General features: G+C 42.8%; 2 protein-coding genes across 2 annotated transcripts; both read right to left on the bottom strand.

Moving 5' to 3' along the window:
• Window positions 1-2,969: 2,969 nt before the first annotated feature.
• LOC139337630 (gamma-crystallin M2-like) lies at window positions 2,970-4,071 on the bottom strand. Its single transcript, XM_070972314.1, has 3 exons — window positions 4,042-4,071; window positions 3,452-3,694; window positions 2,970-3,248 (listed from the first exon to the last, which is right to left on the bottom strand). Exons 1-3 carry the CDS (start codon window positions 4,069-4,071, stop codon window positions 2,970-2,972), a joined length of 552 nt encoding a protein of 183 aa, XP_070828415.1.
• A 3,792-nt stretch (window positions 4,072-7,863) lies between these two features.
• LOC139337629 (gamma-crystallin M3-like) lies at window positions 7,864-9,228 on the bottom strand. Its single transcript, XM_070972313.1, has 3 exons — window positions 9,196-9,228; window positions 8,253-8,495; window positions 7,864-8,142 (listed from the first exon to the last, which is right to left on the bottom strand). The coding sequence occupies exons 1-3, from the start codon at window positions 9,226-9,228 to the stop codon at window positions 7,864-7,866; spliced, it is 555 nt and encodes a 184-aa protein (XP_070828414.1).
• Between the last annotated feature and the right edge of the window lie 5,984 nt (window positions 9,229-15,212).

Genomic DNA, 15,212 nt, shown 5'->3' with positions numbered 1-15,212 from the left:
CATCTGTCTTTGTTGAGGTCTGCTGAGACACAATATGTAATATTAAACTTTACAAATAAACTTAACAGAACTACTAATCCAGGTTATTAGCAACGCTTATATCAGTTAGCAAATATCGTGTCATCAGTGATTTGTGATTGTAGGTTATTAGTCCCAGACCAGGTGAAACTTTTCATTTAAGAGTCTCAGATAAAGTCAAGATGAGATTTAAGACACATTTCTGCATCTGTCGGTCCATGGTTGTTTTCTGGGCTTCTTGTAAATCAGGATCATCCCTCCTCCAGCCCACAAACAGGTGCTTCCCGGATCCATTTACACTACTGATAAAATAACCAGTCTCCATTCATGCTAACAGCTTAGTGAGGCACCTCTGAGACACAGTGGTGCTTTAAGCTAAATGCTAACATCAGCATGCTAACACGCTCACATTGACAATGCTAACATGCTGACGTTTAGCAGGTACAATGTTTACCGTGTTCACCATCTTAGTTTAGCGAGTTAGCTTGCTCACATTAGCTAATTAGCAGCGAGCACAAAGTCGGAGGCTCATGGGAATGTCAGAGCCACTTTAAAATAGTGGCCTGATGATGGCGCTAGATGAAAAGTCAGAGGAAAGCTATTACAGTTCACCCTGAGGAGAACACGAATGTCTGAACCACATTTCATCACAATCGTCCAACAGCTTAAAAAGTCTGAGCTCTGATAGATCGAGATCCAAAAAATTCTTCACTGACAAAAGCCTTTCCAGTTCAACATTTTATCTGATCATATTTCATTTGTTGGACAAAGTTTGTTTCAGAGCAAACGGATAAAAACAGACATGTCCGTCGTCAGTACTAAAAACATACCACACTTTGTTTTCAGTGCAGCTGTTTTCTCATTTTCACATTTTATTCTAGAACTGTTACAGCTTAATGCTGAAAATATTAGGACTTTATTCAGAAACTATTATGACTTCATTCTCGAAATATTCCAACTTTATTCTGAAAATATTCTGATTTTATTCTGAAAAATATTCCAACTTTATTCAGGAAGTATTATGACTTCACTCTGGAAATAGTACAAGTTTATTCAGGACCTATTATGATATCATTTTTAATGTTGGTATGAAAAAGTAACCTTAGCATTTAAACACTAACGTTAGCATTAAAAAAGTAACGATAGCATGTATGAATGAATGAATGAATGAATGAATGAATGAATTTCCTGCTTCAGTGTCCTTCAACCAACATCCAAGTGAAAGGATTTTCAAAGCAACAAAACAAATCACTCATAATTCATCTCATTTCACTCACAGTTGAAAACTATTAACGTCTCTTCAACCTGGATCAGTATCTGGAGTAAACAGTCGGTACTATGGTAGCCACCGCTGAGGCCACCAGGGGGCACTGTTCCCCTCAAAATACATGTATGAACAAAACAAATTGATTGATTACAGCTTATTGACCACACGCTCCTGCAGTGTAAAACGTATTTTATTCTGCCACATGGACGACTGAAGGTCAGAGAATCCTGTTTGTACTTAATGTTTCTGAGTATCACGTTTGTTTGTTTGTTTGTTTACCGATATGTTATGTGAAGGTTTGTGTTGGGTTACGAGTAATTACCCATTAACCATCACAGCAAGACCAAAGGAACCACTGAACACTGCTTTTATACATTTTTACTTTTTTCTACATTTTTACTTTTTTCTACATTTTTATTGCGATCTGTTGTGCAGCGTCGACATTGATCCTGCAGCGTTTTGCTGTTTTTATATCTGTAAAAACAAATTAACAAATGAAACAAATGAATAAAGAGTAATGAAGAAAACCTTCAGGTTGTGATGTTTATTTTAACTGGTGGATATCACTAATATATCACTAATAATCAATACAGTAGCACTACACAGTTCAAATGTTCTTAAACTGAATACTGTGAACGTTTGCACTTTCCCTGGTGAATGCTGCACCTTCCTGCACAAAACAGCTTCAAGTTCTGATCACCGACCAATGACGAACTTCTGGCAGCTGCAGATGGGCGTGGTTTAGGCGTGATGACAGCGAGGGAAGCGACTGTCCCTCTCTAACTGCTGCTCCACAGCTACAGCTCATATGGTTCAGTGATCTGATTGGTTGAATTTAGCATGTGATATTCAGATGGTTCATCCAGTCACCTGCCACGTGTTTTTTTTTTTTTTTTTAAGTTCCTGCTCTTTTCCAGCGTTTTCACAGTACAAGTGTGGTACATTGTACAATTTCATTAAAAATTGTTAAAAAACTTTTCCAGAGTTTCCAGGGTTGTCGTCATGATTCAATGTTAACAAATCATGTGGCGCATCAGGTCAAACCAAACCAATTACAACGTAATAGAATAAGGTAAAAATAGAATGAGCAGACGACAAAACCTTTAAAAAATATACTGGATTAATTGAATATGTGTAAAATATCCTGTTTAAGAAAAATTATTACAAAATAAATCCTAAAAAATATTGTGTTTTTTGTCGTTTTCTCTGTCACATCAGGTTTGTCACGAAAAGGAGCAAAGCTTAAAAAACAGATAACATTATCCTTCATGGCTCACCACCATTTATTTGGATCCAGTATTATTTGATGATGAGCGGTTTAGGTTAGTCTTCATCGTCAGTTTGGATTGTCAAATGTTTTTTTCCTTTGGATCCAAAAACTGCTTCAGTGTTCTTCAGCATCTCATCATCATCTAGAAACATGTTGGACAATCTGCACTGTGACCGCCTTTGACTGTTGGTTCACAGTAACAACACCTCTGCGCTGTGTTTGTTCGGGTGGCTTCAGGCTCACTCATCCAGAAAATGCTCAGAGTGTCATGTATTTCCCTCTGACTTGTTTCCCAGTTGTTCCCTGGTATCTTTCTGAACAGCTAACCTCAGTGTTTATCACACATCCAACAGACCAGGAAGTTCAAGTCAAACACAACTTTATTGAGACATTCTCAGTGTTTCCACAGTGACTCTAATAGTAAGAGTCCATGATGCGCCTCATGCTCATGCACCTCATGTTGCTCATGGACATGTTCATGAAGCTCCTGTACTCTCCAGGCCTCATGTACATCATCCTGCCTCTGTAGTGGGGCTGCTCATACATCAGCCAGTGTCCATCCATCACGTGGCAGGACATGCAGTTGGACATGCGGAAGCGATCCATGATGTTGTCGCAGTCGTCCATCAGCTCGTGGCTCTGGCCTCCAAAGTTCTCCCTCTCATAGATCTTCATCCTGTAGGAGCCGCGGTGCTGAAACACATCAGAAATCAATAATTAATAATCAGTCAGCATTCATGACAACAGCTGAACTGTTCTAGCGTGTGTAGAGACAAATGTGGACAGATTTCCTGTCATACGTTAATATAGGATGAAAGTCTATCATGTGATTGGTCAGACGTAGCTCACACTGATTCATACTGTCATTGCTGTGCTGTGATTGGCTGTGTTCTTACCATGGGGATCATGCGGCAGGACCTGATGCAGTCGCTCATTCCCATCATGCTCATGTAGTCGGAGTACTCGCCCCTCCTCAGGAAGTACTGGTTGCCCATGAAGTTGGTGCGGTCGTAGACCATGAAGCAGCCTCTCTCCACCCTGCAGGAGTGACACCTGCTCAGGTAGGAGGACATGTCAGCGCAGTCGCTGCTGCACTCGTAGGAACGACCCTGGAAGTTCCTGTCCTCGTAGAAGACGATCTGAGCAGGAGACAGAAGATTGACAGTGACTTTTGTCCAAAGACTCAGAGGTTCTTCTAACGCAGTAAAACCCTCATCTGTTCACTCAGATCCTGACGTTTACTGTGATGGAAGCTGTGGACAAATATTTTCTCTAATAAAAACCATCCTGGATCTTGTGTGGTGCCACTTACGTAATATCAGACAAGTTGTGACTGTAAATAAACATCATGAAAAATAATTTTATGTATCTACGCTGGAATTTTAGTCAACAAAGCCACTAAAGAGAAAGATTTCCCGTTTCCACAGAGTCCCTGAAAGCAGCTGTGTGGTTGGAAGTGTGTTTCCTGTTGCTCGGTTGCTCTCACCCTGCTCATGCTCATGCTGCTGGATGTCATGTTGCCTCTCTGGTTGCTCAGCTGGCTGCTGATGTTGTCGGTGGTGGCAGTTGTGTGTGTTACCTGTGGAGCAGCTGCTGCTCTTTATAGCACCTGAGCAGCTGAAGCCTTTTGTCCAAACAGCCTGAGCCAGCAGCACGTCATAAAAGAGACGCTCGGTGTTCGGCATTTCTCTTAGAAACTACAGACAAAGAGCGACGGACAGCAGCAGCGTGTCTCCTTCAGGCCTCTGTTGTCCACAAAGCTTTCTGGAACAAAAACCTGAAGATAAAACAAAACACCTGTGTCATGTACAGACTTTCAAACAGTTCACTTTGAACGTCAAACCTGATTTCACCAACAGGAAACCTCCTGTTTCTGACCCCATCGGTCTAAAATATACGACATCCTTCAAATGTTTGTGTTGAACTTTTCTATCAGACTTTTACCAAAAAACACTTTGCCTTTCACTTGTTAACAGACAAGTTGGACTCATTAAATTAAATATCAAATGAAATATCTGCTGTTGTTTCAATAAAACGTGTTACATGAAACATTTTGAGCCGAAAATTTAATCGGAGAATGTGAAAAACATCAACTTTAAGATGGAAATGAGGCAGAAAACACAAAGCCTATGTTCAAAAAGAGAAATATTCATTAAAGTACTGATCAAAAACCCACAAATGGTGTGAAATACGCCAAATTATCGACATCAATCATCACAGAAATGAAGTATGAAGTGAGAAATAAAGTGATTGAATCCAAAAGTTGATGAAAATGAGAGAAAATCAGAGGAAACAGCTGGTTTCTAGAGTTTATAACGCTTCATAATGTTAAAAATAGACGTTCTTTATTCGTGTGTTTGTGGGACTCTAAACACATTTACAAGTTTTTTATGATTATAAAATGTAGAAAATCATAACTTGAAAGTTGCAGCACACATTGTTTAAAACTCATTTCATGAAGTCAAATCTGAATTTTTTTTTTATTAATAGTAAGATTTAACAAAGAAACAGAGAAGAAATAAGATGATAGAAAAAAGTGGAAAATGTTCATACAGACAACAAATTCATCAAAAAATTAATAGAATTAACCATGAACAATGATGTTAGCACTCAAGCTTCAGGCATCATGTTCGGCTCTCTGATGAGTTGAGTTGGCCTGCTGTGTAAAATGTGAATAAATGCTGTCGTTGGTGATTTACCCGTGGAATGTTCCAAACAGGTGTGGACAGGTGTGACTGTTCTGTCTGATGGATGGTGTGTAAATAAAACAGGATATTATAAAATCTATATGATTTCACCCTTTTTCAGTTGAAGCAGCAGCAGAGCAGAAGTGAGGGAAAATTCATTTTCAACAACCGTAAGAGCCCAAAAAGTGACGTGACTTTTGTTTTTATTAGTCACATTTCAATTCTGTCATCATTATTCTTATTAGAATATATATTTGTTATTGTCATTATGTACATATGATATCAAATACTGTCATACACACACCTTATACTATCATATGATGGTTTATTATTAGTCGTGTGTATTATTGTAGTCTCATTCGTGTCTTTGCTGAGCATCTGTCTCTCTCTCACGGCATGCTGGGAGGTTGAGTTTGTGGAGCATGGACACACTGACAGTGTGAATGATGAAGAAGCTGTGGAGGAGAGGAGTGAGCTGAGGGACAGGAGTTCTGATAATTCTGAGGAAGGAGCTGTGGAGGAAGATGAAGGTCGTGGACAGACAGAAGAGGACGTGTTGGACGTCTGTCACAGCGTGTCACAGGATGATCAGCAGTCTTATTCTTCAGTGGAGGTCGATCGTTTCCTGGATGAACCTTAAGAACAATAACTTTAAACATCAGTGGTGGACAGAGCCTCCAGTAAACCAGCAGCAGACCATCATGGCGCTCTTGAAGATCAATCCTGACTGGAGACATGAATGTTCACATCAATGGAAAGAACGACTCCAAACTGTGGAGCTCATGAACGTACTGGATGGCTTTGAGCTCTGAACGCAGCCTGTGAATGAAGCCGGGTCACGTCCTGGACGTGGTGATAACAGGAGGGTTAAACACTGACAGGCTCAGTGTTAGACCGACCATCACTGTCTGCTTCTGATGGGAAAGGCATCTGCAGATGAAGAGTTTGCTCTGGACCAGCTCTGCATGGAAGGTGTCCGGAGACGACCTCTCAACAGATTGCTGGATGAAGAAGTTCTGTAGTGTTACGAGATCACGAGTCACACGGTCGGCACAGACTGATCTTTAAATGGCTCTGATGGACATGTCAACAACACGTCTTCTGCCCTAAAAGCTGCTGCTGAGCTGAAGGCTAAAAAGAGGTCGACTGACAGAGTCTGAGTGTTTGATGAGAGTAATGCCGGGATCAGACTGAAGGATTCTTTGGTCTCAAAAACGATGGCCACCGTGTCAGATCTAACGATCACAGCGTCTTTTTCTGGTGACCGGTTACCTGACTGCATTCTGGAGAGAGCACCTGATTGGTCAATGCTCAGGAACATGTCATGGGAGATGTCACAATGGACGTTTCAAGACAGAAACACTCAGACATGCTAGTCTTTTGATCGGGGTGCTGCGAGGCATCCTGGCCACAGCCCGACGGGTTTAGCATGTCACGCCGATCAGCCACGAAGCCACAACAAAATCATCTCAAAACCAGCTCGATTTGCATCGCCTGATCCCGGCATGAGAGAATCTGTCGAGCAGCTGAAAGAAAATGGAGGAAAACTGGACTCTCAGTTCACTGTGATATAAACAAGGAAGCCACGACTGTCTGCAGCAAAGCAGTATGGGTAGAAAGAAAGGATTACTTTCCCAAGATTACTGCAGAGAATTCTGGGACCTCCAGAGTATTATTTTCCTCTATAGACCAGCTGTTTAACGCTGCCTGCCCACAGGTCTTTACATCAAACTGTGAAGAGAAGCATGACGTCTGTTTCGGGGTTGCAGGGAGCTGATTGGTCCATTACTGTTCTCACTACACATGCTGCCGCTGGATGAGGCCATAAGGGAGCACAGTGTGGTTACACCGTTACGCAGATGACACACGCCTGTTCATCTGAGCCGAATGAAGCTGCAGCTGTCGACACACACATCACACATCTGTTTAATAATGTGACATCAGGATCAGCAGACGACACTGAGTATTCACAGGTTTAGTCCACTGAGGCAGACACCAGCTGGTCTGTGTTCGACCCTGCAGCCAGCTGTTTAAGACCAGGATTTCTTGGATTTCATGGCTGGATTTGCAGCTGTAATCGATGTTTTTGGTCTATTTGTACCGGTAATATGTTGGCAGCCTTCTGTTTCTTTCATAACTTAAAGTCCCAGCGATTAATATGCATTAATCTATGATATGTATTATCATTAACAAGGATATCAAAAGAATATGAGCAACGCAGAGAACAAGCAGGACAAGCGTCGGCTCTGTAGAGCGTACATGATGTGTACACGTGTACAAGATGTTAATGTTGTGTACATGTTTATATGATGCCTACATGTGCATATGGTGTATACATGTGCAGATAATGTCCACATGTGTACATGATGTGTATACAGAATATGTCTATGATGTGTATGTGATGCGTACACGTGTTGTGTACATGATGTGTACATGAGTATATGATATATGTGTGTTTAAGATGTGTCTGTATGTATGTGATGTGTGTATAGATACACATGTACATTTACAGTATTGTTGAGTTATTATGCTGAAGAATAGTTGAGCTGAGTACGGTAAATGAAACATACAGTAAACGTTACTGAAACAGAACTTTATTTAATCTCTGGTGTGGACAGCGTTTAGTGGCAGGAGTCCATGATGCGCCTCATGCTCATGCACCTCATGTTGCTCATGGACATGTTCATGAAGCTCCTGTACTCTCCAGGCCTCATGTACATCATCCTGCCTCTGTAGTGGGGCTGCTCATACATCAGCCAGTGTCCGTCCATCACGTGGCAGGACATGCAGTTGGACATGCGGAAGCGATCCATGATGTTGTCGCAGTCGTCCATCAGCTCGTGGCTCTGGCCTCCAAAGTTCTCCCTCTCATAGATCTTCATCCTGTAGGAGCCGCGGTGCTGAAACACATCAGAGATCAATAATTAATAATCAGTCAGCGTTCATGACAACAGCTGAACTGTTCTCGTTCCTACTGTCATTGCTGTGCTGTGATTGGCTGTGTTCTTACCATGGGGATCGTGCGGCAGGACCTGATGCAGTCGCTCATTCCCATCATGCTCATGTAGTCGGAGTACTCGCCCCTCCTCAGGAAGTACTGGTTGCCCATGAAGTTGGTGCGGTCGTAGACCATGAAGCAGCCTCTCTCCACCCTGCAGGAGTGACACCTGCTCAGGTAGGAGGACATGTCAGCGCAGTCGTTGCTGCACTCGTAGGAACGACCCTGGAAGTTCCTGTCCTCGTAGAAGATGATCTGAGCAGGAGACAGAAGACAGACTTAGATAAAGCGATGAAGTTTGACGGACTGATGCCGTCTGAAGCTCCTTCACAGCATCCAGATCCTGTTGATCCAGATCCTGTTGATCCAGATCCTGATGATCCAGATCCTGTTGATCCAGATCCTGTTGATCCAGATCCTGATGATCCAGATCCTGATGATCCAGATCCTGTTGATCCAGATACTGATGATCCAGATCCTGTTGAACAGCAACAGGAATCAGCTGTTTGTCTGACTCGAATGACTCGGCGCCTGCGTATCCCTGCTCGTTGGCTGCCACCTGACCGAGAGCTCACCTGAGCTGAGAGGCCGAATGAACGTTTCAGGATGCGACTCAGTTCAGTTCGTTCACCCAGAAGATTCATTCTTTTGGACGAAGCGCTCTCAAATGACACAACACTATATCTGACCCCAGTGCATGATGGGAAACACCTGCTGACCTTACAGTTGACAGTGAGTCTAAATGTGCTTAATCTGGAGGGTAAAGGATAAACATTGGTTGTTTGGATGATCTGCAGATGAATCAATATTCAAAGTAATCAGCCTAAAAATCATTTGAAGTGAACTTAATAAACTTTTTCAAACATCATCCTTTCAGCTGAAATTCGTCCCTGAACTCACACGTGTGTTCCAGCTTTCCCGCTCTAACTCTGCAGTGATGCATGCTGGGACTTACCCTGCTCATCATGTTCATGTCGGTGGTGGACATGTTGGCGTGTTGTTGACGTGCTGCTCTGCGCTGACGGAGGTGGATCGCTTTCACACCTGTGTGAGCTCACAGCTTTTATACACCTGAGCATCACTCAGTGCTTTGTGTGTGAGAGCGCTGAGTCAGCGCGCACACAAAGCCTCTTTCAAAGGGTTAACAATGAGTGTGTGAGGCCTTCAGCTGCTGCTGTCATCAACAGCAGCACTTTGTCAACCTGACTGCACCTTTGAACTCTTCACGTTCCATTTGAATTCACCTTTAGCTCGCTGACAGCATCCCATGAGCTGCGTTTCATGATTTTTAATGAACACTCAGACGTGTTGCTCGACTTTGGAAACATTATCACCACCAACTGGTGACCAGGATGACGTTCACGTCTCTGCACACAACATGAAACTCTCCTGTCGAATCATCAGAACGCAACACGAGCATCTGAATTCAAAAATATGGAAGAACGGAGTCAACTACGACTCCCAAGGTGCATTTCACCAAATAACATCCAATCAAATTCTGCGTCGAAGCTGAAGATGATGCTGCTGAGGGCAACCTGCATCTTGAATCAGTTCAGCTTTTCTATTTCCTATCTCATGTTACTCATGAGCTTTATGAAAGACTGTGATGTTTGTTTGTCTGTTTGTCTGTTTGTCTGTTTGTCTGTTTGTTTGTTTGTTGCTCGACCGAGACGACTTCTGTGATTTGACGCGTTATCAATAAAACTTGACTGAATTGTTTGCTTTGCTGGCACACAGCTAATTTAAAATGACCACACACACACACACACACACACACACACACACACACACACACACACACACACACACACACACACACACAGGTTTAATAAAGTGGTCAAAGCAACAGAGACCATGCAGTGAGCGCTCATATCGGAGGTGTTACGGAGGCCTCACACTGCTGTCATTAAAACTCCTCCTCACTGATTCGCTGGTCAAACCTTCTCTGCCTCTTTTTCATTGTGAAACTTTGAGGTGAGAGAGTTTCTGTCTGCTCTCTTCTTCCTCTGAACTACAGAATACTCCTCTCCCTCTTTCTCCTGAACTTTCCTTTCCTTGAGTTCCTTCCTGTGGTGCTTTGGTTTTTGTGTTTGTGCTCTGTGGAAAGGTGTGGGGCTCTGCTTCCTGGCTGTGGTTCTCCAGGTGTCTGGGAGCGTCCTGCTCAGCTGGGACTCATCAAACCAGCACAGTATGAAGACTGTGGACAGCTGTGGACGGCTTGTGTCCACCTGCTGGTCAGTTACCAGTGTTACCAGTGTTACCAGTGTTACCAGTGTTTGCTGTCATCATGTGTTTGTCCACTGTTTCGTCCTCTGTGTCTTTTTCCTTTGTTTTGGATCAGTGAGCTCACCAGCATTGTTCTGCAGCCCCAGCGCCTCTGCCACCATGCTGCCCACCCTTTTGCCTCCACCTGCCTCAAGCCTCCAACCCTCCACCATCACCACATGTCTGCCATGCAAGCACTCACACCACCTGTGCTCTCCAGCGTACCTTGGAGCTGCACACCACCTCATTACCTCGTGCCTCACCTGCTGTTCTGGACTTCTGAAGTTTTCTCTTCGCACATTCAATAATTTCCCCTTTTCCTTCACTTCCTGCCTGCTGTCTGAGTCCTACTGCCATCTGAAACGTAACGCTTTCTCCGCTTTCTGCAGTTCTACAAACCATCTGGCCACAATAATCAGCCTCCCCGGCAGTGGACGACAGCTCAGTGATCCCGGACACATTTACTGATCCTACTTCTCTGTTGGTCTGTAATCATCAGTCTGAGTCCAGAGCGTCGCTTCCCTGTTCTTGTCTTTTAAAATCTTTGCCTGTGTCATCTTGACAGTGACCACTGGGTGGTGCTGCACGCCGACCGTGACCCCTGCTCTCCTGCAGCAGCTGGCAGGTGATGGTGTAAGTTTATGTAGAGGCAGACAGACAGGAAGTGAGAGGAGGACGTCATGTTACAGCTGTAAATCAAAACACCTGTGCTTGACCTTTGACCTCAGTGTCAACCACATCGTAGTTGAAAGTCAGGGACCCTGACAAAGTCAGAGCTGCAACAATGAATTGATTAATGTTCAATTCTTAAATTCTTCGCCAGCTGTTTTATACTTTCTGCTGTCTTCACTCCTCTGAATGCCTTTGGGTTGCAGAGCTATGTGAGGACGCCATCTCTCTGATCGATGTTTTCATTTTCTGACATTTTTATAGACCAAAACGACAAATCAATTCATTGACAAAATGATCAATAATTAATCAATCATGAAAACAATCATTAGCTGCAGCCCTGCAAAGCTCTGACCAGTTTGCTGTCTGGCGTGTGCGCCTGGGATGGGGGTGTGGATTTAGGACGTGTGGAACAAACTGTGGTGATTATTTTTTATATATTTCTATAAAAGTCCCATTTTCCTTTGCTAAAAACATCATTGATGATGTTGCTTTGGTTGAACCATCAGCCGTCTTGCAGCAGAGAAATGCAGCTTTTACAGAACAAGCTGGAATGCAGCCTGAAGGTTCAGCAGTGTCTTCCAGGGTCCATCAGATCTGTCTGTCCTTCTTCACTTCTGCTCTCCCGTCCTACGTTGTCTTTTTAAATCCTTTATTTCTTCATTTAACCACAGCAGAGAAGAAGATTTAAACTTTTCACATCTGACAGGAGGAAGCTGGATGAAGTGATCGTTCAGGTCAGCGGTGCAGGTTAATGTTTGTTGTCGGCTGGCGGCCTCTAGTGGCCTTCAATGCCAGCTCTCTCTCTCTCTCTCTCTCTCTCTCTCTCTCTCTCTCTCTCTCTCGCTCTCACACACACACACACACACACACACACACACACACACACACACACACACACACACACACACACACACACAGTGAGCTCGCATGTTTTTGCAGCTTATTCTTAAAAGAAATGAACGATATTTCAAAGGTTTCAAACACTGTAAACTGTTTTCCTTCCTGTTAGCTTTACGGCTGAGGACCTGATTATTTTTACTGCATTGAGAGAAAATCAGGTTTTATTTCTCTCTCTCTCTCTCTCTCTCTCTCTCATTGACAGAAACAGCCTCAGGCTACAGTGGACTCAGGTGTGCTCTTACCTGCCCAGATGTGTTCATTCTTTCGGTGGTGCAGCAGAAGCAGGTAGGCTCACATTCACTCTCTTTTTGAGACATTAAAGATTTTTCCTGAATCAAAACTCGATGATTTCTGAGCTTTAACTGGATGTGAAGTGAAACACTTTGACCACACGGTGATTGAAGGTGTTCATGCATTTTGATTGAAAGTTATATTAGATTAAATTATTGTGAATGTGTGACTGAGGCGTTACCTTTATTATCTGGACACTGTTTGACAGGTTCAGTGCTAACACTGTTTCTGCTAACAGAAGCTCTTGTCTGCAAACACAATCTGAGCTGTGAAGGAAAATCATGCATGAAAGAGCATCTGCAGACGAGATGAGCTCTGAAGCCTTCACTCTACCTGCTGCTCCGACACTCATTACTGTCAGCTGCAGGCTGCAAAGCTGTCAATCAATCACTCACTCAGTCATCAATAAGTGAAAGCTAAGTGATATTCAACAGGTCGCCAATTTATGAAAAAACTACATGAAGGAAAACGAATGGAAAGATAAGGGAAGTAAAGAGAAATATCAGATTATGAGACTGTAAAAACTGAGTACTTCATGTAGTAACTGTAGTAAATTTACTTCCTGGGATCTTGAGTTGAAATTAGCTCGAAATGACTCAAAGAGAGTAAAAGTCTCCACGACCAATGATCATCAAACAGAACAAAAAACTAAAAGTCTTTCATGAATTCATAAACAATTTTAAAACTCATTACCTTTCTGTTTAAAATCATGTCTCAGTGGAAACTATTGTTACTGTGAAGTTGAGATTTTATTGATTGAAGAATGGATGTTTTATCATTTTACAACTGGGATGAATTTTGTTCTGCATACGACACCTGATTTGAATTTAAATCCATTTGTTCTGCTCATTTGTACGTTCCCGAGCAGAAGAAAAGACTTTTCTCTGAGATGTGTCGTAGCTTGAAGCTAACGACGAGCGCGCAGAAATACGGTGTGGCGTTCACATCCAGCCGACAAAACAGGCGTGTTTTATACAGACTGAAAGATTTTCAATGATCTATTATGTGACAAACACGAAAAGAGTAAGGAGCACACGGATGTAGCACAAGCTAATGCTAAAAGACTAGCTAGCCAAGCTGCAAAGTCCAGTCTCCCACCTGTTAAATAGAAAAACATGTTCAATGTTTTTCTAACTGCATTTCATCAGGATGAACACGCGCTTTCTTTATCAAAGCAGCCAAAAGTGAGTGTTGGAGGTGCGTAATGACACGAAGGGGAAACAGAACTGCACAAGCTAGCGCCATCATTTTACATTTCAACGCCTCCCTGATCAGAAATAAAACTTTTCCTTGATTGCATTTGTGGTGTTCAGAGTAGGAATATTGTTCAGGTCATATTTCAGACAGTTGGCACATTTTGACTGTTTTAACAGAGCAAAGAAGGGCCAGAAATGCTGTGAAAAGAAACGAAATGACACGTGCTGTGGTGCTCAAGTGATCTCAAAATGACATTATATAGTACAAAAACCTCAAATATGCAATTAAATACAAGCCTAGAAGAGATGAAGCCTTCTGTGATGATTACTGAGCTGCACTCTCATTTTCTGTCTCTCACATCTTGAAGTCAGAACTGCTAATTATGATTTAAATCTGTTTTAGAGATTCCACAGTGTTTGAAACGAGATCACACAACTCTGCAACACTAACCGACTGACGGGACAGGTTGTCTCAGCTCTGGGCCTTGAGTGGATGCTGATGAGGATTGAGGGATCATTATTGAGGATTCAATGATTGTTGATGAGGATTGAGGCATCATTATTGAGGATTCAGTGATTGTTGATGAGGATTCATTGGATGTTGACAAGGATTCAGTGGTCACAGATGAAGTTTGAATGATCGTAGATGAAGTTCCCTCTGTTGTTGGTCACTGATGAGGTTTGATTGGTCGTTGATGAGGTTCCAGAGGTTACTGATGCTGTTTGAGGGGTTGTTCTTTAGGATTTAGTGGATGCTGATGAGGTTCTAGTGGTGACTGATGATATTTGAGTGGTCATTGATGAGGATTCAGTCTTAGAGGTCAGTTCACAGATAGAACATTTATTCTTAGGTAGGTACATGTCACATATGGACAATTGGTCAGGACCTCTTGGCGTTGTTCTTAACATACTGGGTACTTCTTTAGCATCGTTCTTCAACACGCAGGACAAGGTGATCTCGTTAGCAATAATGACTAAACAGCATCCACTTATTCTTTCAAAATAAAGTTTGCTGAGAAACAATAAAAGATGTGGTTGACATTGTCAAAAAGCTGCACTACCACACACTTTAGACACCAAAGCACTTGGTTAGGTTTCAGAAACATCAGGGTGTCAGAGAATCAGCAAAGGACGAGGCTGAAAACCAATATCAGACGGCCGTGATCTTCACCCTCAGACCCTCAGACGGCATTGACAACAGACGGGACGTCCCTGCATGAGCTCAGAAACACTTCCAAAAAGCATCGTCTGTGAACACAGTCACTGCTGCAGCGTCCAATGAAGCTGAACCTCTACTGTGCAAACAGTAAAGAAACCAGATGCAGAAGAGCTGCTGCCTTCTCTGGTCCTGAGCTCATTTAAGGTGGACTGAGGTGAAGCAGAAAACTGTGGTCCTGTGGTGTGATGAGTCAACACTTGAAATTCTTCTTGGAAATCATGGACGCCTTCTTTCAACACTGAAGGAGGCAACAGTGTCGTCTTTGTGCTATTTTCACTGCAGTATGAGGTTTCAGGGTTTTACACATCATCACATTCTGTTTCTGTGTCTGTTTGTGTCCCAACCTCTTTGGAAACAGGCTTTTTGGGATCGAGAACGCTGATGACTTCCTCGCACACTGAACGATGAAGGTAACCGGTGACGCTCAGG

This window comes from Chaetodon trifascialis, chromosome 10 (genome assembly GCF_039877785.1).
Source record: "Chaetodon trifascialis isolate fChaTrf1 chromosome 10, fChaTrf1.hap1, whole genome shotgun sequence".
Lineage (NCBI taxonomy): Eukaryota > Metazoa > Chordata > Actinopteri > Chaetodontiformes > Chaetodontidae > Chaetodon > Chaetodon trifascialis.
This window is presented reverse-complemented; position numbering and strand designations above follow the sequence as displayed.

Bases quoted from the DNA above. Each gene is read 5' to 3' on its own strand.
- LOC139337630 (XM_070972314.1), bottom strand. From the start codon at position 4,071: ATGACATCCAGCAGCATGAGCATGAGCAGG. The intron at 3,695-4,041 runs GTGAGAGCAACC...TCTCCTGCTCAG, and splicing joins GCAGCATGAGCATGAGCAGG to ATCGTCTTCTACGAGGACAG. The intron at 3,249-3,451 runs GTAAGAACACAG...GATGTGTTTCAG, and splicing joins CCTGCCGCATGATCCCCATG to CACCGCGGCTCCTACAGGAT.
- LOC139337629 (XM_070972313.1), bottom strand. From the start codon at position 9,228: ATGTCCACCACCGACATGAACATGATGAGCAGG. The intron at 8,496-9,195 runs GTAAGTCCCAGC...TCTCCTGCTCAG, and splicing joins ACATGAACATGATGAGCAGG to ATCATCTTCTACGAGGACAG. The intron at 8,143-8,252 runs GTAAGAACACAG...GATGTGTTTCAG, and splicing joins CCTGCCGCACGATCCCCATG to CACCGCGGCTCCTACAGGAT.